Source organism: Trachymyrmex cornetzi, unplaced genomic scaffold, assembly GCF_001594075.2.
Source record: "Trachymyrmex cornetzi isolate Tcor2-1 unplaced genomic scaffold, Tcor1.1 scaffold262, whole genome shotgun sequence".
Taxonomy (NCBI): Eukaryota; Metazoa; Arthropoda; class Insecta; order Hymenoptera; family Formicidae; genus Trachymyrmex; species Trachymyrmex cornetzi.
This window is the reverse complement of record NW_017297292.1, coordinates 729,859-753,195: the sequence shown is the minus strand read 5'-3', so window position 1 is coordinate 753,195 and position 23,337 is coordinate 729,859. Positions and strand designations below refer to the sequence as shown.

General features: G+C 32.5%; 2 protein-coding genes across 4 annotated transcripts; both read right to left on the bottom strand.

Annotated features, from left to right (window-relative positions):
* Window positions 1-1,208: 1,208 nt before the first annotated feature.
* LOC108761769 (uncharacterized) lies at window positions 1,209-5,841 on the bottom strand. The gene is made up of 3 exons (XM_018508485.1): window positions 5,780-5,841; window positions 2,105-3,707; window positions 1,209-1,824 (listed from the first exon to the last, which is right to left on the bottom strand). The coding sequence occupies exons 1-3, from the start codon at window positions 5,798-5,800 to the stop codon at window positions 1,232-1,234; spliced, it is 2,217 nt and encodes a 738-aa protein (XP_018363987.1). The 5' UTR covers window positions 5,801-5,841; the 3' UTR covers window positions 1,209-1,231.
* A 2,856-nt stretch (window positions 5,842-8,697) lies between these two features.
* Window positions 8,698-13,762, bottom strand: LOC108761764 (uncharacterized). 3 transcript variants are annotated; one of them, XM_018508476.1, is made up of 7 exons: window positions 13,718-13,762; window positions 12,395-12,643; window positions 11,762-12,032; window positions 11,204-11,442; window positions 10,580-10,960; window positions 9,130-9,338; window positions 8,698-9,056 (listed from the first exon to the last, which is right to left on the bottom strand). In XM_018508476.1, the coding sequence occupies exons 1-7, from the start codon at window positions 13,718-13,720 to the stop codon at window positions 8,972-8,974; spliced, it is 1,437 nt and encodes a 478-aa protein (XP_018363978.1). In that variant the 5' UTR covers window positions 13,721-13,762; the 3' UTR covers window positions 8,698-8,971. The 3 variants fall into 3 exon arrangements, with proteins under 3 accessions (XP_018363978.1, XP_018363980.1, XP_018363979.1); XM_018508478.1 differs by having other exon boundaries at window positions 11,762-12,029; XM_018508477.1 differs by lacking the exon at window positions 13,718-13,762 and adding an exon at window positions 13,154-13,204.
* Between the last annotated feature and the right edge of the window lie 9,575 nt (window positions 13,763-23,337).

Here is a 23,337-nt window from a genome sequence, read left to right as displayed (position 1 = left end):
AAAATGAATCAAAGTAGAAAACTATGTCCTAGCGATTAGTTTCATAATAATTTGTACAATAGATAATTTTTTTTTACATATAACCACTATTATATAGCTTTCTACTTTTGATTGACTTTCACATGCAACTATATTTATTTAAGCAAATATATTATCATACATTTAAAAGAAAAAAATTCTTATTAGTAAAGTTAACCATAAAATTTTATAGAGCTACTAATTTTATAGAACTACTAATTTTTATAGGAAATAAACAAAATGTGACTGCCAAAAATCTTGATAAAAAGTACAAAATGAAAAGATTTGTCTTTTAGAAATAATTGATTTACATAGAAATTTGAGGCAAAAATAATACAAATCTAATTTATATACAAATTGGTTTCTTATTTGCTTATTTCATTAGCTTATAATAATGCAGAGTATACAAATTGTGATTATCTTAAATCGCGTACAAAGACTTACGCACTATGATTTATATATAAGGTACCTTTCTGAAGTGTGGAAGTTTGGCAGATTTTTCAAAGGTGCTTTCACAAAGCAAAAGTTATATGCTTTGCTTACTACTGCTTTCCTGAGAACGGCAAAAAAATTTATTAGTATCAAACTTTGCGTGTTCTCAGCAAATCAGTAGCGCAGGTACGTTTGTATGTATTATAATACATTGCACAGTCCCACATTATAAATACTATCGTATCACTAACGCCCGATTATTATTATTATCTCGTTTTCTTAAATCGGTTCATGGCACAAAACATTTCATTCTCTGTGAAGTGCCAAATAATGTACATTGTAATTATTTCATACTTAAAAATAGAGAATATGCAAAGGAAAAAAAATAGTTTTTCATATGAAAACTTTCGTATTCCGTATTTTACATTGTCGCCAGTAGTTAATGCTGCATTAATCGATCATTTTAGCTTAACTTTAGTGTTCTATTGTATTATCGGTTATTTTTCTTACAATATGTAACATTCTATATTATCACAATATTCATTAAACTCGAATGAAAATGTGCATTTCATCTTACAAGTTTTCGTTTTTGTGAATTTATGTTGAGATTTTTAATCCCCGAATTTTTTATTCCTTTTTATAACATATCTTGAAATACATATATTGATCTGACAATAAGTATATTTTACATTACATCAGAATGTATTTTGAAAAACCGAATTTATAGAACACAAAAGTCAAGGGATATATCCGCTGTCTATTGTTTACAAGTGATTTCGTTCTAAAGTCTATGATTTGCGAGTCTTGGATCAATTGGATCTTCTATGATCTGCACACTTTTCACTTTCGGCCGGGCCGCCGTACGCTCGCCATATTTTCCACTTGAAGGACTTTTTTCGTCATCCAGATTGCTCGTTTCGTAACTCGACTTGCCGAAGTAGGATTCTGTAGGATTGCCGATCAAATCCCGAGGATCATTTGATGTCAATCGCGCCAGTTCGCGCAGAGGACTGGTGGAGAACGAACTTTGATCCTTCGGGGATTGATCGTCACCGAGATCGTAATTGGACTGTTGTGCTAATTCCTCAATACTTTTGGCATATTGAACGAGATATTGTTGCAACAAGGCTTTTAAGTTCATGTTTGGCGTTGCCTTGCGTTGTATAGGTGGCACACCGTCCACTCTTAGAATAATCACGGGTATCAAGGAGCTCCCGGCTTGCACGAAGGTTGGTTGCACATTGAGAATAGATGCAGGATTCTTGATATACTGCGATATAGACGGATTGTAATTCAATAAATCCGAGTACTGTAGATTCGAGTAGCTGTCCAGATTCTTGTCTTCTGTGTTCTTTTTAGCCAAATTGCTGCCAGCTAGGAAAATAATTCTCAAGTAATCGCACGATCACAACATGTACATACACTGTCGTGTAGTAAAAGTTTTTGATATTTTTTACTATAATTGCATGGTATAATAATAATGGTTAGAAGCTCTAGTTTTACAGTTATTACTACTATAATGTCAGTAACAATAATATTTATCACAGCTCTACCAACAAATTAAAAATAATTAGCGAAAATTTTAAATTATAGTTAAATTATGCAATCATTTTTTTACTAGTGTATCTTGATAAAGTATAAAGTATCAGCTCACCTGATGAAGTGAAAAGTCTGGTAGGTTTCGCACTCTTCTCCGCGTTGTTAACGTATTCCGGATTCGGACTGTTCACCATGTATTTCGAGATCGGTCTCAACGTCTCGTATCGATTCTTCGGACTTTTCCCGGTTGACTTGAGAGGATTCCTCGGCGACAGGGTTGTCGAGGGGACTGAATATATGGGCGAAACTCCGCTGCCAGCTTTGACTTGCTGCAAAGCAGCCTGCTTCTGGTTAATGAAACTTTGATAGCCCAGTCGAAACGCTTGCTGCTGCTGCTGCAGACGGGACAGGGAATTAGCCGAGATGAACGGGATTCTTGAACCGGAGGATTCCGGCGCCAACGGGAACTGCACTGGGCCCTGTGACATCACGCTGCTCTCCGTAGAGGCAGATACGTAGACCTGCGAGGCGTCCTGATCCTTAGCTGCCTGTAATGCGGCCAACGATGGATATTCGGAGTAAGTCTCGTACGTCTTAGGCGGCTCGTCGGACACTCTGCCGTCTGGATATTTCCAGAATATCTTGTTTTCGTATCTGACACCGTTTTCCACCGTATATCGGGACAAATTGGGGAACGGTCTAGCGTCCTCCGGGTAGCTAGACGCATCATTGGACCCGGGAGTCGATGATTCCACCGTGTTCGAACCTGGTCTTGCGTAATCACGAGAATTTAGATGTTCCGAGAAAGCAGCAGCCTCATGAGGATTGGACGTCGAGGATTTTGTTGCACCTTGCTTCGGTCTGGAGTAACTCTGCACGTTTATTGTGTGCTGAGAACTCTGTCCCAGATATTTTTGGATGTACGACGACGGATTCGGAGTGACGTAGGTATATCGACTTGAACTGGAGGCTGTATAACTTCGTGGATCTTGAGTGACGTAACTCGACGTTATTGCTTCTGCAGGACCAAACGTCAAAGATTGTGGCGTTGTAGACGTGTATACACCGTCCTGAAAGTCTGCATTCGAGTACGCATCAACGGAGGGTCTGGCGATCGGCGTGAATCCTTGATAAGTTTCAGAATCGGATGTCTTCGTCAATTTCGTTCGTAGCCCAAATACTTGTGGTGATTTTATCATGGAATTATAATACTGATAGTTCGATCCTGTCGAAGCACGGGACCCCTGTTGTTCGAAATCAATTGAGCCAGAAATAGGTTTCCGATTGCTCGGCGGTATCTTTTCAATTATGGTCCTCGGAAGAAACGGGCTGATGGATTCTTCTATGCTCACTGTGGTTCCGGTCTTTCCCGCAGGAAAGTAATAATTGTACTTTCGTGGGGCAAGCAGGGAATTCCGGTCGAAACCGTAATTCCCAAGGCCGTTATTCACGGTGCGTTTTGACTTCTCATCGGTCGCATTATCTTCGATAGTACCGTTATCAAAGTCTAGAAGTATTATCGGCGGTAAGATTGGCAGCATTTCCTCAACATTTTCCCTTTGCTCCTCTTCCTCTTCCTTTCTTCTCTCGGCATCTGGAACATCGGCAGCATCATCGGTAATGGGACGTTCGATGCTGTCGGAGTCGTTCACCTTGATATCTCTGCTTCCGGTAGTCTCCGCATTGCAGAGCCCGTGTATCAATAGGAATGTGGCGATCTGAAAGTCAGGGGCATGTGTAAGAAATCGCACCAGATGCGATGTAACAATGTGTTGGTCATCGATCTCCGGCAAAGGAGATCTCACTTTCACTTCCCTTCTCTGTTTAGCGAGTATGTACGATTGGAACCGAAGAAATACCGGTTAAATTATTCTGGATTGAATTTTCTCCGTAATAAGATACATTCAAAAAAGAATGTGTAATTAATTAGATATTATTTTTATGTTTTATAAAGATATTGTCGAAATAATAATCCGGTTATGATACGTAATTACAAAAATAACGATCGCATAATTGTCATCTAGGAGGAAAGCGGAGCTGAAGATATGGAAAGATATTCCTGTAGGGTCAGAGTCAAGTGTGTCGGTCAATACCATAACGAGTTTCATTCGTTGCGCACTTGCGATTTTCACCGCTTTCTTTAGGTAAACGTCGCAATATATAGATAACGATAGCAGAAAATATTGCTTTCCATTTGTGCAATAAAAAATCGTAAAGAATTTATTATAACCTTAAAAGCTGGATAGATATTAAATTATTTAATCATTTATGTTAAAATATTTAATCTGTTGTAATATTATTTGTATTAAAATATTAATTAATATTAATGAAATCTAGATAGATATACTTAACTTATATATTTATAAGGACGACATTAAAATAATTTATAAGAGAAATTAAAAAATTAATATTACAAATTTAGAAAATATATAAAAATTAAGAATATCAAATTAGGAATCAACTAAATGTAAAATTCAAACATTGCAAATAAAATGAATAATTTATATATTTATGCTTTTCGCGAAATTATGCATACCTTAAAGCATATATAAATTAAGTATGTCTATAAGTAGCGATATATATTTAAATTTAATCGCTCTGATTTTTTCTGTTTTCCTGAACTAAACATGCCGACTGTTCTCAAATTACAATTCTGACATTAATAACCCAATAAATATTCAGCACGCGACACGTGATGAAAATAGATACGGGTGCAGCGTGTCGAATGTGGTCACCGCGGTCGGTCGTCAGCTCGTCAATCAACTCGAAATTGGTGGTGACAAAGATGTAAAAACGCGAGCGGTGTGTCGCAATTGAAGAGATGTCAAATTTCACGCCGATCTCGCCGAACGTCCACATTACGTCGTCAGCGCGAAACGCGTAGTGTTACCTAATGTCAAAAAGTGCGTTCGCGAATTGAAAGAAGCGTTGCGTGCAGATGAGATGCGTGGCTCATCCTTCTTGCTGACTTTCACTGGCTTACTCAAGAGCATCTGCTGTAGCTACTTTATCACCGCCTCTTCGCGTATGGACCGTGATCAGAAAAAAATTTGTGGCACTTTCACCGCAATTACGTCCGGTCGAGTCCAGGAAACATTTATTCGACCACACATAAAAAAAAAAGAAAATTTTTTGCAACTGACGCGCCGAAAAATGGCACGATTGATGCGTTTCCATTAAAATATTTTTCACGGATTTTTTGTTTTAAAGCTTCCGTCGGATTATTAAATTGGAACAGTTGTAACCGCGAGATTTTACGCGCAATCAATTCCTACCGATAATATATTATTCGTGACTGGAGTTAACACGCAACTGTTAGCTTCGCAATTACGTATAACTGTGTCAGTGACATTTATCGCAATTATTGCCATTTTATTATTAAAATTATAAAGTTGTTATTTAAGATTATTAATGCAGAATATTAATATCATACATGCAAAAATTGTTATTATCTATTTTTGTCTTAATTATACAGAAACAAATAAATAAATAAAAGTTACAAATATAGAAAAATATGAAAATTTATTATTTTTTCTTAATATATTTTTTCTTAATATCTTTTTTTATATTAAAATGTCAATAAAATTGAAGATAATATAACAATTATATCTTTCTCTATAAACAAATATAGCATTGATAAAAATAGCTAACAGAAAATTAAAAATAAATTTTTTTTTAATTAAAATAAATTTTATAATGAATATTAACCATGTCATTACTTAATAAAATGAAAGAGGAAAACGAGAACAGAGCGTTAAATATGTAAAACAATTTTGATTTAAGTACTTACATAGATTCTAACGAAACTCATGACGGCCGACCTTAACCTGCTAGCTTGGCGGACTTGTCGTGTATGTTTGGTACTGATGAAGCTGAGGCCAGAACATCCCACCTTATATGCCCTCGCTCCTGGTGTGAGAAGGACACCATCATTATAGTTTCACCACAGTGAAACGAACGCTATTCGCGATATGGGAAGACACCTGCCAATAGCGTAGCGACGTCTGACAGATCGATACACCGATCATACGAACTTTTTTATTCTTTTTGCGTTACATAAATAAACATTCTATAAATGGACTAACCGGGAAGTTTCTATATTAGAATAAAGAATGTATATCGGAGAACTAGATGCTATAAATTGTTTGCTATAGTAAAAAGCGAATCTAAAATTCATAATTCCATGTAAAATAGAATTTTAGCGATTTTTTAAAAACTTATATAATTTATAATAATTTATATTAAATTTATTTAACACGTTTTACTCATAAAGGTGACGCGGTCAATAATACCGTCAATATTAACAAATACTAACAATATTATTGATCGTGTGTGGTTAACATTGATGGATTGACGTAGAATACTGACTTGAATTTTGATTTTCGAGCATCAGTATTGCTTTATTAGAATCCAGTATACGGAGAGAATTTTCTTTTAAAATTTACCCTGAAAATATGGTGATTGTGGTACAATACAATATTTTAAAGATTTTTACCATGCACTTTAGTAAGATTGATCAAACTTATTTTATACTTTATTGTAGTTTTATTAATGAATGAGAGAGATTTATATTAAAATTCTTCGAAATACAATGTTGTCCCACAACTGTCATATTTTCAGGGTAAATTCTAAGAAAAAGTTCTCTCCGTGTATGTCAGCATAATAAATAGTATGTCAGTGTAATAAATAGATATATTATACGTGATATACTGTGACATGGATCAAAACTAAAATGAAATTAATTGTCAATAATACTGTTCGTGTAAGGTTGTAGAAATACTAGAAATATTGATACATACTATTAGTGTTACTGATTCAATATTATTGATCAGTATTATTGACCTTGCAGGGGTCTTAAGAAAATATTATAATGAGTTCGAAGGCGTGATGCACGAAGTACACATAACCGCTTTTACTTTCATTTAAACCATAAAATTATGAACCATATATCAACAGAAAATTCCAGTAAATTATACATTTACAGAAAAAGAAAGCGCATGACGACACTAATAACAAAGCAGTCAGAATTTCAAAGTTAAGTTTGCGTGCCTACACCGTTGAGTTCATCTCTTACAGCTTTCTCGTGTGGACTCTGTTGATACATCGCACTCGCATAAATACTTGCATATACTTGTAGGTTTCTTAACATAAGACGTACCTTCATCATTACCTCTCGACTGTCAACGCAGTCTATCTGAATGCGCAACATAAACTATCATAAATACCAGTATACAGACAGAATACTTATATAATCAGCTACTCTTGTACGAGCTTATTGCTGATAACCGATAAATAATTTTGTTGTGTCCGTGTACTTGATGGAGGAGATTAGTAAAACTTGTGTAATAATGTCGTGTAATAAATAATATATACTGCTTTCGTAATAGTAGAAAGAAGACAAGAGCGTGGCCTTGTCGTCTACCAATGGCAGATCTTCTATTGCGCGAATTAATCATTTGATCATTTACCTTCTTAATATTGAAATTCTTTTTTGATGTTATAAACGCTATGTTTCATATTATAGAGATCCCATAATATATTTAACAATCTTACGTGTTTGTTTGATTATAGTTCTATGTTACAAAATACAAATAATATTTACGGAAGAAATTATATTAAAATAAAGAAGATATTAAATATAAAAAAAATTACATTAGAATTCGTTTTATGATAACAGACTTAATTAATTCTTAGATTAGAGGTGTGCGAGGACCTGAAAATATCGGGAATCCGATGATCAGGACGGGTTGGAAAGACAACGGTCGAGTCGGATCTCGAAAATTTCGAGATTCTCGAAAGTGTCGGGATTCTCGAAAATGTTCGGGATTTTCGACAGAGTCGAGATTTCCAAAAATGTTCGGGATTCTCGAGGGAGTTGAGATTCTGGATAAAGTCGAGGCTCCCGAAAGAATTTATATTCCCGAAAAAAATTTCGACAACCCTATTACTACTTAGAGCCGCTTTTACGAATAATAAAGACTTAATGACAAATTCTATATTATTTGTGCTCAACGGTTACAATTACAAAAAACATTACAAAATTTTTATTAAAACGAGTCTCGAAACGAACGGTAATCGAATTTTCGAAAAAAGCGGCAGGCTAAAGAATATTGAATTCATCGGGAATCTCGATTCTTTCGAGAATCCCGATTCTCACAGAAGTCAACATTCTCGGGAATCCCCGACTCCGTCGGGACTTCTGAAAACTTTGGGAATCTGATCCGATTCCGATCCGACCTGATCTATTCGGGTTCTCGCACATCGCTCTATTAGATATGTAACTTTGCATTAATAAATTAAACATAGAAATATATTAAATGCAAGAATTAAGTATAAAAATTAAATAGAGAAACGAAATATAAGAATATCGTAATTTTTTTTTATAATTCTTTATAAGACTTTATATAAAATGTTAAAAAGAATATTATTCACAAGTAAATAATATCAGAAAAATATATTATATTATTATTAAAAATTGTATATATACAAATTTTTAACTTTGATTATGCGCGATAAACGGTGATAATGTACAAGAAATAATTATTACTTCTCTCAAGTAAAAAATATTAGTTTTTTGTGAAATTATATTGTAATTATGTAAAATAATTACATAATTAATTATTTACCTATATAATTAATAAATTCTATACACCTACATTTTTAATTTATTTTACAAGTTAGAAAAGAAAGGTGTTACCAGCTGTGTTTTCTATTTTAGATTTTATTGAAAATTGTAAACAAAGTATTTGCCATTTACTGGACATATCTTTACAAACGTAAAAGAGAACAGTATAAAAAGGTTTTGTGTGATCTTCAATGAAAGACTAGATGCGATGATGCCGACCTCTGTCACATTTTCTTTTCGATATCCACATATGCCTCGGTCGTCGTATGATCGCTAATAATCGAGTTTTAAAAACTGTACTGACCCTTGCGTACGTATGACATTCGTCAATCGTCATGCCACTTATGGCAATTATCATCATTCAGACTTGCGCTTCTTAAGCGCAAAGTTTACTTTCGACGGGAGAAAACCCCCTTCCAGCTTTATCGGCCTTTCTTTGTACCTGTAATGGTTATGACGGGTAATTATAGTGATACGGCATTCTCTGGTACGTCTTATTATTCACGCTACTATACCTGGCGGTATCCTGTGCAGCAATGACTTTGCTTGGAATGTAAGTGTCAAGTAGCGACCTCGGCTCCGAGGGCAAAGAGTGATCTTGCGCCGGCAAAGTCTGCTCGTCTTCGAAGGAGTTTCGAATAGGCTCCAATTGTGTGCTACCGGCTTTGAAGTCATGTGGAGGAAATTGCGGCGGTACGAAATGAGTTTTGGGCTCATCAGGCCCCTGTTCGAAAATAAATTAAACAAAATTACGATTGTTGTCGCGTGGAATAAGACGATTTTAGAAGAGAACTCTAAGCAAGTAATCCCGCAGGATGTCGTAAATATATAATACACACTGACAGAAAAATTTTTTATATTTGAGACTATAAGTACATAATATCGTACTTATAGTTATTACTACTATAATATTAATAATAATAATTATTATATTTATAGTTTTATAAAAATATATAGTTGGCATTTAAAATGATTATAATTATTACCAGGGATGGGAACTTTCACTGGACACTGTTACTTTTATTTGTTCTTTTTGTAATAACAATTTGATAATGACTTTACAATTTTTTATGATAATAACGATGACTAATTAAAAATTAAGGTTAGGAATATTACTTTTGAAAAATAACTTGTCATCATTACGCATTATTTATTGAAAAACGTAACTCATTACTTGTAACTTGCCGATGCGTTACTTTTACTTGCTACTTTAACTCGTTGCAATGAGAGTTACTTTTTTTTCAATAAATAACGCGTAATGGTGACAAGTTACCTTTTAAACTGACAACTGACTTTCTCAACTTTAGCTTTTAGTTAATTATAATTATTGTCAAAAAATTGCAATGTCATTACCAAATCGTTATTATAAAAAGTAACATTAAAAATAACGGCGTAACTTACTTCTTATCCTTGATTATTACTAATATTATAATAATAATAATCATAATTATACCATAATTACAGTCATAAATATAAAAATTTTGTTCTTAGTGTATATTTGTAATAAAAAATCAGAAGAAAATTTTATTTTTAAAAATATTTTATTTTTTTACCTTAAAACGAAAAGAATTGTTAAAAGTATGCGACATATACTTTTTTTTAATCGTTTTTAAATCAATATATAGTATTTTATTTAAAAAAAACTAAATTATTGATAGGAAATATGCATTTCTATCTGATAAAATAAAATTAATATGTCAATAGAAAACATAGACAGCAGCATGACAAAAAAGGTAATTAAGCTATACTAATTAGATAGCGATATCATTCTGTTAACACACACACGAGGCTAATTTAAATCACTAATTATACCTCCGGCGAGTAAAACGAGTTATGTAAAGCTGTCATTTCCATTACAAAACGATTTCCGATCAATGTAACGTAGTCATGTAAGTTGTAAATCACGCTGAGTGAAATATCAACATAGCACTAAAATTTATTTCTATCTGTTACAATTACACCAACCTTGATAAAATTTTGCGGGAGGTCCTGGCTAATCTGCTCCTGCAAGACTTCCTTTGGCACTTCGTGGCCGATTGTCGATGCGATATACAGCTGTTGCTGATTTGCACGAAGATAGTTATCCTGAATGTAGGCTGGTAGACGAGCGTAAAGATCGCTATAAGAGGCAGTGGGATCGCTGTAAATTATGCCGGGCTGCATGTACACTAATTGGTGCACATACTGCGGTTGCGAAGGCGTGATGTAAGCTTGCGTATGTAATAGGTGCTTTTCTTGAGCTAGGGATTGCTGGGGTTGGACGTACAGGGGTGTCGTCAATAGTGGGGCCGAGTTGATCTTTTTCTTGTGTGGACTTGGATTTGCATATGTCGATTCTTTCGGCGCCTGAAATATTTACGATTGTGTGACGAGTAAAACAGGATTGGCAAAAAACCGACTTGCGGTCGGTTTAAATCAATGATAAAATATTCGCGAAACTGTTTGCTATGCAGGAAGAAAGCCTACCGTTTCTCTTTCACATTGCATTAAATCACAATATTGCGACACGATTAGTGCTACATAACCATTTGCACAAGAATATAATTTACTTGGGAGAGTTGAATACAGATTTACGCAAATTAAATTTACCTTGGTCGTGAATGTTACTGGCTCGACAGTAGAATAAGGTTGTTTTACGGAAGAGATCAATTGTTTCTGATTATATACAGGGGCATATACGGGTATGGAAATTTGTTGGGCCGCGTGGTTAGCAAACTGTAACGGAGGTTGCGCCAGTCCAGCACCTTTTAGATTCACTAAGGGATTAACATCCAAATGAGGATAATAGGGAAGCAATTGTGCCACCGGAACGTCAATGTAAGCAGGCTCTGCAAAATAAAAAAGTGTAATCAAATTTTATATTCTCTCTTTTAACAGTTATTTTAAAAACTTTATGTCTATTAAACGAATTTAGATTCTTTTTTCTTTCTTAATTTAAAAAAAGAATAGATTTACTTATTGTGTCTTTTCCCCATATAATTAAATGTAATAATTTTTTATTCTGTTATTAATTTATAATTTCGCAATTTTGAACATAATTAGATATATGAGTGAAAAATTTATATAAAATTATTATTTAAAAAATTCTTGAATATAAATTTGAAGAATAACGGCATATTATAAACATTTCATGTTTGTCGAGTTTACCTTTATTAATAGCTTTCGTGTATTTTTCTGTGACTGCTTTTTGTTGAACACTTTGAATGTGATTGCCTACCACTATTTCCGGTTGGTAATTTAATTTTTGCGATTCAAAGACAATAGGATTAATGCCTTTAGCTATTTCCACTTGCTGTTGATATCCGTCGTAATATTGGATTGGTGGAATATTTTGCTGTGACAGAATTTGGCTCGGCTGTTTATATTGTGCTTCTTGTACAGCATATTGATTGGCTTGAATGTATTCTTCAGGCACCTGCTAACGATAATAAAACAAGAAAATAAAAGAATTAATAAACGAAGGCACATCATTTATAGTTGGTAGATTTAAATATATTATTATTTTTCTTCTATCAATTATCGTTTATCTTATACAGGGTGTCTCAAAATAACTTTGTAATAAAGCATTTACCAAACTTTATAAACATTTTGTTTTATTTCCACATATAGAATTAAGTCCTGCAGTTTGTCCGTGAAATCCTGAGACACCCTGTATATAAGTTAAATATATCTTATGAATAATATCATTATCAATCATTTTTATATTGATATAAGAACGTGATTAAAAGAAATAAAAACATTTGAAATTTCGCATATTACAATATTTAATTAATATCTTACACTATATTTTATGTCTTCAAGTCGCTGAGGTGGGACGTACAGTTCGGGTTGACCCAAAGTATTATATTGGCTTGGTATTTGATACTGCTGCTGATTGGGCTTGGCGATATATTTCGTTTCATCAGTCTGGATGCTCTCGGCCTTAGTCTTACCCTCCGCCTTCAAAGTATCTCTTTCTATATCATCTAAATTAATTTTCTTCTCGGCACACGTCGCTGTTACCAGCAGACCCAATATTAAATAGACTTTCTGTAATTGAAAGAGAAAGTTAAAATTACTGTCAATCATCCGTCTACTCTGCTCTTTTATTCTCTTTTATAAAATTCGCCATCCAATTGTGCATAATCTATAAGCTTCTATCAAATATAACATTGATAAATGCCTTTCAAGTTTAAAATATAAATGGCATGATTGGCATGTGTCATGTAAATAAAAAGTTAATTGCTTTCTTGATGCATATCAAAGGAAGGAAAATATACCATTAGAAAAAATACGATGATAAAATGTGATGACATGAAATTATATTGAAAGTTGAACTCAATAAACTTCAATATGACTCACTAAAAATCGCAAGATTAATTACTTAAGAAATCGTCTTCTTGTCAAATTTATCGTTCTACTTTTAATTCGTATATATACAAAAAATAATGTAACAGAAAAAAATTAATAATCCCTAAATTATACATAATAATAATAATTAATCTAATAACGAAGTGATCAACGATGACGCGTCTTAGCGACTAATTATATTTTAATCACCATTATCGTTTCCGGTAAAAACGTATTTGCACCGGTCACACTTTCACTGCACGCGAAGTTCTGGGTCAAACATCCGGCATGGACCACTCTTATATAGAATGTGTTGTCCCGCCATCGGCGGGGCGGATTGCTCCCTCCTCCAAACATGTGTATCACTATATGCACGTATATACATTTCTCTCGTTTTTTTTTTATTAAACGAATTTTCAGGTACATGTTACTATACCGAGACAAAGCTACGGCTTTTTAGAAATATATAACGAAACTTCGAAATATTACTCTAAATATTTTTCAATTTACATATCACCAACCACGGAGATAACTATTTTTTTATTTTGATACCAAAAAAATTCATTTTATATATTTCGCTGAAAGTAAGTCCGTTTTTGCACGATATTTTTATTTATGATTTTTTTAATAAAGTCAATATGTAACTGTTACAAAACTCTTTTCTTATTTAACAGCGAAGTTATGCATTTCTTTTCCGCGGTGGTTATATAATATGCGGTATTATCCCACTAAATTATTGAAGTGGAAACATTTAAATAGCGGGGCCATACTTACCATATTGCAAATATATAAAAAAAAATAAAGACACGACACAAGGGACTTAGCTCTACTATAAAACCGAATCAGACGTTCGTTCTCTTATATGCCTTTACCCCTACCAGATGCATCTCCTGTTAAGCACTTCACTTCTTGATCAAAGCGTGTGTGATAATCCGTGTCGATCGTGGACCACGCAGAATACTATCGATAGAAGTAAAAGTAAAGATATTCGTTAAATTACTCCCTCGATTTTTCAGATCATACGGCTGGATTTCATTTGAGAGAAAGATTAACGTGTCTTAAAAACGCTATGTAATACATATAAAAATATTAAACATAAATATTTTTCAAGCTTTTATAATTGGTTTTGGAAATAATTGCTTTAGAAATAATATCATATATCAATTGTTTAAATTTTTTAATAAAATGTTATATTAAATTAACTCGTTTTAGGTGATCTGTGACAATAGAATTTAGGATAAAATTTTATTTTTAATTTTATATTTCGTGTAATCGAACTAATTTAAAAATTAGAATATAAAATATGACATAAAATTAATTATGCTAAAAATAATATATATTAAAATTAATAATATATATGGGTCAATAAATTCAAATAAATAAAGTATTATATAAGAGCTACGAGCCAATAAACAATTTATTAAATATCCGTTTATTTAAACAAACGTTTCGACCTCTTCATCGAGTCATCATCAGTGTTAGTATTTAAAATCTATAAATCGTACATCATAGTTGTGTAAACCAAATTATTAAACATATTCAATATTAAAATGTAATAATTGGAAACAAGGCAAATAAGAGTCGTATGTAATCATCAATTAACTAAGAAGTGATTAACACATTCAAGTTTATAATTATCCAGTAAAGAAGTTCGTTTGAAATATAAATTGTGTAATTCTAATTATAAGTATAACATGTTTCGGTTCTACATTTGAACCATCTTCAGATACAATATAAAATAAATTATTACCTCTGGTACAACACACATACTATAAAATAGAGATCATAACTAAAATAACTAAACTATAGAAAGCTGTTAAGAACGTTTATCTTCATTCCAAAGCCTCATGCAGTTCCTCCGTGAATACATATTCAAAAGTCAAAACGACTGATTGGTCATTTGCGTTTGAAATGAATCTAAATGTTAACAGATTAAAAACAAAGAAAAAATCAGTAATCCAGCGATGATGAGAATTATCGTAGTCTTTTTTAATATTACGACATGACGCAGAACAATGATCGTTAACAAAGCGTGAAAGTAATTAGCTAATATCTTATTATACGTCTAGTAAGAATGATAGTATTAAATTGTACGTGAAAAAACAGAAGAAAAATATAAAGTTAATGACAAAAAATCCATAAAATCATGCTTCATGTAAATACAAAAATTTGTTTTTTTCAGTAACTCTTGCTCGTTATGTGTTTCTATAACGTGTTAAATATTCAATATTAGTATTTAAATTCTATAAATCGCAAAATATAATTACGCAAGCCAGGCCATCAACCCTCAAATTCCGCATGTATGTGTAACATTATTTCTTCAGATCACTTAGTCCGTTTAGTAAATATATATATTATTGTGTAATTTGAGAAGTACTGAAATTGCAGAAAGAATATGCACTCCGTTCATCTCAAATCCAGTAAAATATAAGTTTCGTAGTTACGAAGCAACCATTTATTTTAAAATAAAACAGTTGATACAGCAAAATGCGATTTTTGATTAAACTTTAAAAACGAAGAAACCAAAAGTATAGTATATGTGAGTCCATTTCTAGTCAAACTTTAAAATTGAAGAAACTAGAAGTTTCTTATCTGTGTGTCACTAATGAACTTTCAATATTATATAATATTTCTAATTTTTAATTTCTCCAATTTTAAAGTTTGACTAGAAATGGACTCACATATACTATACTTTTGGTTTCTTCGTTTTTAAAGTTTAATTAGAAATCGCATTTTGCTGTATCAATTGTTTTATTTTAAAATAAATAATTGCTTTGTAACTACACTGTTAAAAATGTAACCACGAGATTCCTTTACATGTAAATGAAGCTGGTGGTTATGAACGAAATTAAAAGTAATGAATGATTTAACTGAAAATTCAGTTACAGTAGTTACTTAAATGTAATGAACGTGTACATTAAATTTATAATATTTAATGTACTTTTCATAAAATTTTATAAAAAGTACATTAAATTTCATAAATTTTAATGAAAAATACATTAAATTTCATGTATGTTACATGTACACAAATATACTTTTCAGTTATAAATACATTAAATGTAATGTAATGTCATGAAATTAAGTTCAAATCGTGTAACTTAAAAGTATATTAAATTTCATGACATTTTTAACAGTGTACGAAACTTATATTTTACTGGATTTGAGACAAACGGAGTGCATATTCTTTCTGCAATTACACTTCTCGAGTTACACAATAATATATATTATACTGAATGGACTAACTAAGTTAGTCCATTTAGATTTTAAATACTAACACTGATGATGACCCGATGAAGAGATCGAAACGTTTCTTTAAATAAACAGATATTTAATAAATTGTTTATTGTGGCTCGTAGCCCTTATATAATACTTTCTTAATATATATTAAAATATATACATAAATGTATATTAAAATACACGGCATATCAAAAATTATAAATATAAAAGTTTATTTTTAAATTTAAAATAATTTAAAATATAGATCATTAACCCTTTGGCCTACAACCACGAGTGAGACTCGTGATAAAGAATTTGGTAAGTGAGACTCGTGGTAAGGAGTCTGACTCGTACTTATTGTTTATGGACCAAATTCCTTACCACGAGTCTCACTCGTGGTTGTAGGCCAAAGGGTTTAGGGCTGATTGTTCCTGCATCTTTTGGTAAATTTTACCTGTTGGATAAATCTGGCAATCTGCGCATGTAATTAAATAATCTTGTTACTTACCCAATAGGTAAAATTTAACAAAAGGTGGAACAACCGGGCCTTAAAGTGGACTTTATAAGTTTCGGGAAAATATAAACAGAATTTCTAACAAGAGTAATTCTTGACACTCAAGTTAATTAGAATAATGATTGAGGTGAAATTGATTGATGTTAAATACACGCGTGTACGTATCCGTATACAAAAAGGGTACAAGATACGATGATGTTTTGTAAACACATAAAAGGAAAACTTTAAGTATGATTAATAGATAAGAAAACGTTATTTTGCCTAGAACGATCATTTTGCGTCTATCACGAACGGCGGAAAACTAATCCTTTCGTAGAAAGAGTCGCATCGAAGATGCCACATCGTTAAAGTGAAATTAATCTTTGCGACAGAAAAAAGTCGGTTATTAAAACGCAATCTCCTGGGAATGTATATATCGCGTCGAGGTGAATAAATTGCACAGAAACAAGCTTCACGTACTTAATCATTAGCGTTCTTTCCACGAACGTTATTTGTGTGATCACAGTGATCGGCTATCCGATTGCATTTAATGTGGAATAAAGTGCGTTAAATGCTGCGTATAAGTACTCGTTATCTTCACGTAAATGCGCTCTTGATCTTTTATAGCCGTATTATTTGCGCTAATTATCATACCTGATTATTCGGTTATCATTAAGCTACTAATTGTCTAAGTTGCGCGTTTCGATCAATTTTGCACCAATTATAATTTGAATGGAACGTAAAATAAATCAAACAATACAACTTTACTGATTTACATCTCTATAATGAGAATACACATCGATTATATTACAAATGTAAAAATAATTTTTTATAGCATTGATACACTGAAAAAAAAAAGTTGTTAACTTGACTAAATGCGTTTAGTTCGTAATGATTATTTAGTTCAAATATTTATATATTTAGATTAACAAAATCTTGTAATTTAAAACATATTATTTGTTTGAATTAACAAATATTTAGTTGAATTAACAAATATTTTCTTGACAGTCCGTGACTGCTACATTTAGTTGAATCAACTAATATTTTCTTGAAACAGCAACTTTTTTTTCTCAGTGTATTAAAATATATGACATGAAATTTTATGCATATAAATTTGATTAAGATCATCCCTTAAGATGTCTTCTCTCTTAATTACAATAATGTTTCCATTAATGCTTGATATAAATTAATTACAAGTTAAATAACGATTATTTTTTAAATATTATTTTTAAGCATTTTTTTAAACAATTGTAATTAACATTTGATAGGAATTTAATAAAAATAGTTGCGGCTCATTATTACCGTGTTAAATAATTAAAAATTCTTGATACTATCTACCACGTTTATTAATTCAAGTTCTACATAATGAGAAACAAGCACCAACGTTAGTTGTCTTCTGCGAACAATGGAGAAAATGATCGATTGGTCTCGTAGGAAGTGATGATATCCGATTATTGAACTACATAATGGCGTACACACTTCTGGAAAAGTGGATTATTCTCACGACTGCGTGTCTAATAGTTGCATGCGAGATTGAGCTATGAGATTTGAACGCGTAATTTTGCTTAATTTAGAGGCAATGATAAGTATTTGGTATTTAAAACAGATGTATATTCTACAATAATTACAACTCATAGGGAAAAAATTACATTCATTATGAATTACTAGAATAATTTTGGTTTTTGTACGATTTTTAACATAATTTTGACATATCGCGTTATTCTAAATGTTTTTAATATGTAATTTTTAAAAACTGTAATTAATATATTGAATGAGTGCAAAAGTTCGTACTCGATTCCACAAAAATGTAAGTTCAGGACGCGATACTTTACTCAAATTCAATTATAATATATTCCATAAAGTATAATTTCTAAGGATCCGTTTTTAAATTCAGTTGTAATAATAAATCAGGCAACTTTTCACTCGCCCAATATATTTATATACGTGCTAATATAAACAAAATTTTTAACAACACACAAAAAGAATGATTTTGCTGACATAATTAATATTTAGGTAAATACAGACGTGAAATTGATTTTGATGAGTATCAAAATAATTATGTAGAAAACTCTAGCATGCTGCGCAATACTGCAAGGAGTTTTGAGATTTTAGCAACAAGTTTAAGCGTGCTACGGAATTAATTTTGATGATTTTAACAAAATTATCTCCTGATGTGTATCTAGTTAAATTTTTAGACTTCAGTAGAATTGTTCTTTCTGCAGTGCAGATACAATGTATACAAAGTAATTAATCATGCTAATCTTTTACATGTAGATTTTACTATCTAGAACAATATCTTATTCTGTATGATCTGTAATGATACGTTCAAGTTCACGTTCCTTTTCTCTTAATTTTCGAGATTAGATCTAACAATAAATCATTTTCGTATACATCAAACAATCTAATTAGTGAAGATGATCGGTTACAGCTCGCAGAATTGTATCATAGAATGGTAAAAGATCGCACTGCATGTCAGAATAATTTTTCATCTTCTTGTCGGTTGTTCGATCAAATTTAAGTGATAACGGTTAACCGACTAATCACTCAAACTAACTACCGCCTATCTCATCGATCGCGTGACAAAGTGTTTCTGAAAAATCCTATACGGAATGTCCATCGCTCGCTCATTCTATTCTGTCGTAGACAATGGGGAAAAGGGCTTCGGTTCGGGGAAGCGGAAAGAGAAGGGGATGGAGAACGGCTTTTCTTGCACAGATTCCTTGGCAGGAATGGGTGATCGATGCAGTCGGGAGTCACGGAAGGGAAAGGATCGCGAGGATGGAAAGGAGGTCTCGTAATGACTCGCAATCTCTTTGTCGATCTCTCTCTCTCTCTCTCCCTCTCCCTCCCCCCCCCTCTCTCTCTCTCTCTCTCTTTCTCTTTGTAGAAGTGGAAACGTTCTACTATCGAGTCGCACAAAGGCAGACCCTTTCCTCGGACATTTCCAGGTGTATTCCACCTGCTAAAGCGGAAGAGAAGAACGATGAAGAGAGGAGAAGAAGGAGGAAGGACTTTCTACGGTGGTCATGGGTGTGGATTACAACCTTATACATATACCAATTGCCCGCTGTTGCGTCAAACGATCGTCGACACGACTGCACTTGAAACGAATTACCCGCAACCTCGAGTGAGAAAACTTTCTCGGCCGTGAAGCTGGGCGCCTCCGACAAAATGCGTGCAAAAGAGAGGAGAAAAACGAGGAAGTCAATTAGACTCGTTACACTGGCGCGTCGTCGATCGGAATGCAGTTTCTCACATTACTATGAAGCGACAATAAAAAATGCAAATATTCGACCTTTTTGGCCGATCGCTTTCTCGAGTTCGATCTCCGCCTAGATAGCTTACGATTACCTATCCATTTTGCGCGATCCGTTAAATTTTTGATGTTCACTCGGGTTAATTGCCGCTCATTCGCTTTCGAAATTGGCTCGATCAATTATATGATCATCATTTTCAAGTAACGATCGTCATTTATACGCATATTTCTCTTATAAAGCAGCTGGGAAATTGGTAGAAAATATACTAGATACTAGAAGATCTTTAATTAATGATTTCTCTATATTATTTTTTTTTGATAATATTTTTCATTTTAAAGGGATGCTGCAATTAACTAATTAAAATTATTTTTACGATTACTCGAAATTTTCTCAGAAACTAAAATAAAAGATAAAACTTCTGTCTCTCTCCAATATCCAAAATGAATTAAGAATAATTTTATTTATTAAACAATTTATTTATTTTAAACATTCATGTTCTATGCATTTCTTCTCTTTGGAATATTAGGAGCAAGTAATTAGTTGTAACATTTATATATACAATTTAATATACAATTCATTTTAATATACAATCTTACATATACTTTCTAAAGATGTTAAAGTACTTATATGTAAGAATCATTTAACAATTTTTGTATATACTTGTAAAAGTGATGAAAATTAACCCGGAACACGAACGATTCAGCAATAAAGCATCAACAAATCGTGTATAAGAATATTATTATAATGTATATAATCCTCTGAGGTATCCGTAATTCTGCAATTATTTTATATAGTCAGAATTTTAGTAGATAATAATTTTTATCTTATTAAATGATGATGCGATGTAACGGTAATTTATGAACTTATCAAAGAGAAAACCGACACGTTTAAAAAATATGGCAAAAATAAACATCGCGCCGAGTGAGAAACATCTATTCGCTGTGGCCAAGGAAACAGAGCAAGTAGTATATAATTGGAGAAGAGTGCCAAATAAAGAATAACACATTTTCTACATAAATTAATTGGAATGTTATAACATTTTTTTGGATGTAACATTCCCTGCCGTCGGAATAATAGATAACTCAGCTGTCGGCTAGCACGACGGCGTGACGGCTCATAAACATGAAGAGAAAATAATGCTATAGTTACAATAATGGATGTCCTTACCCACGCGTGTGTGCACGGGACTTTCTACCACCGTAGCGTCGCCAAAAGCTGCAGCCTCGTTTATTCAGACTTTGTACAGGCGAGGCATTTAATACGCGCCTCGAACTTTCGGGTCGGCGTGTGTAGTATCGATCGAGATCGAGTCGCCGCGTGAAAGTAACAGGCTTGGTCCATCCGATTTTATTTCAGACCATCAGTATACGCAAGCGCGCTTGAAATGAGCAAAATAAAGTAAAACGGTGAGCACAGAGCGCAGCTCTCACTCATCTGCCGCGATATCCGCATTGGGATTGGCGTCAAGACTTATTGCATTTCGCATAAAACATGCAATTGCGTTAAATATAAATTAATTCTATCCAAAACATAAAGTCTTGCTCGTTACATACAAAAACATTAATATAAATTAGCGAGAGAAACAAGCATAAGTATAAGTATTTATTGAAAATAGTTAATACGATTTATTCGTACAATAAAAATATATATATATTAAACATAAATGTACATTCATAATAAAATCATATATTACGAATAAGAACATTTCGCACTCATTGAGTCTTCTTTAGCTAAAAAAATAATTTAACAACATATAATAATAATAATAGTAATAATTGTAATAATAACAGTAATAATAATCAATAAACTCAATAAAATTCAAATGCATATTCAAATGATAAAATAATTAGCTTCTCATATAAAACTTATAAAAGATCATCAAGAGATAATCTCAAAAGCTGGACATATAAAAATAATCGAATAAGTAATAATATAAAAAATGATATAAACACTTTAGTACAAAAAGATACATTTCTTTAATAATCATAGGAGTAAGATTTGAAAATAGAACGTGATTCGTAAAAGATTGCATTGGGCTGCAAACTAATTTGTCGTTCTCGGGAAAGAATACGTTAAAATGTGGTTTAAAAGTATTTGATGAAATTGTCAGATAAAACGTCCTTACTCTCGCAACGTCCTATCTCTCGGTTAATTTAGTCCGGAATTTGATGTTCCAAAGATAAAATTAAGAAGAGTTAATTAACTCGATCCATACAGCTAGCTGCTGTAAGAGATAGAAAACAAAATTAATTCTCAGACTTTGAATACGATATAAAACATACTTGAGGAAATATTTTAGAATCATAACTTCACTTCCGCAGATAAGATTTTTTTACAAATTCTTGTCAGAGGAAATATATGAGAACGAAGTAAAAAGACACGGCTGAACAGATACCTATATGAGCGTACTTTCGTGAAACTTCGAAAGGAAACGGTCGGTGAACGTTTCTTATCTCATTCACACGGTCTATCGACGCGCCAGGCCTGATGCGAGCAGACAGATCACGAGATTTGCTTCCGCTTTCCATCGCGGCTGGCACGCCTCATCCGGTTGATCGACCGGACATTGCCGTGATCCAGATCTCTTCCGCTTTCCGACACTATGACCGTCACTCGTATGATTTTGTGTTATTCGCGTTAAGATGATGCTGTACGAGAGAAAATTTTAACCGTACAAATTAGCGTCGCACTAGAACGACGTATAGAGCAACGACACGCAGAAAGGCCATAACGAAATTAATTACTGAGCACGGGATTAATTAGTAGTGACAGGGGATTCGCCGGCAGAGAAATGTAGCGCACTGTTCGATAATCTCATAGAATTTTAAGATAGAGCAATCACATCGTCGCATCGATGCATCCATAATTTATGTCGGCTTCTTTCATATATTAACTTTCTACGATTATCTAAAACTTCTTATGATGAGAATGTATTTTTATGAGTTTAAAATTTATTTTTTTACTTATTATTAGTGAATAATTAATTAATTTTAGACGATTTACATGATTTATGTTCAGAATAAAATAGAAATTTAGTTATAATTTTATATACTATGTAATAGTTATTTAATGAATTATAACAATATCTATAAAAATATGTATGTTAAAATATGCACGTAACTGTACGGCATAAATAATTATCAAAATAACTTATCAAAATCAGACGCAAATTTTTAGATCATCTATATAAATGAACTTTAAACATATAAGCATTCAATAATGTAATTAAATGCATTAAGTTTTAATAACCAAACATTAATAGCGTAATTAAATGCATCAGGTTTTAAAAACCAATCATTGGTATAATTTATCGATATTCACGATATTGCTGATACATGGAAGTACAAAATAAAAGTTTCCTATTGTACGTGCATTAATTATTTGACTCATGAAGCGTACTATCTTAATGACATGGTACACCCTTAAAA

Coding starts and splice junctions, on each gene's coding strand:
- LOC108761769 (XM_018508485.1), bottom strand. CDS start 5,800: ATGAGTTTCGTTAGAATCTAT. Junction 3,708..5,779: donor TGAGTTTCGTTAGAATCTAT/GTAAGTACTTAA, acceptor CCTGACTTTCAG/ATCGCCACATTCCTATTGAT. Junction 1,825..2,104: donor CAGACTTTTCACTTCATCAG/GTGAGCTGATAC, acceptor TTATTTTCCTAG/CTGGCAGCAATTTGGCTAAA.
- LOC108761764 (XM_018508476.1), bottom strand. Junction 9,339..10,579: donor TCCCGCAAAATTTTATCAAG/GTTGGTGTAATT, acceptor ATTTTCGAACAG/GGGCCTGATGAGCCCAAAAC. Junction 9,057..9,129: donor GCTGCACAGGATACCGCCAG/GTATAGTAGCGT, acceptor TAACCATTACAG/GTACAAAGAAAGGCCGATAA.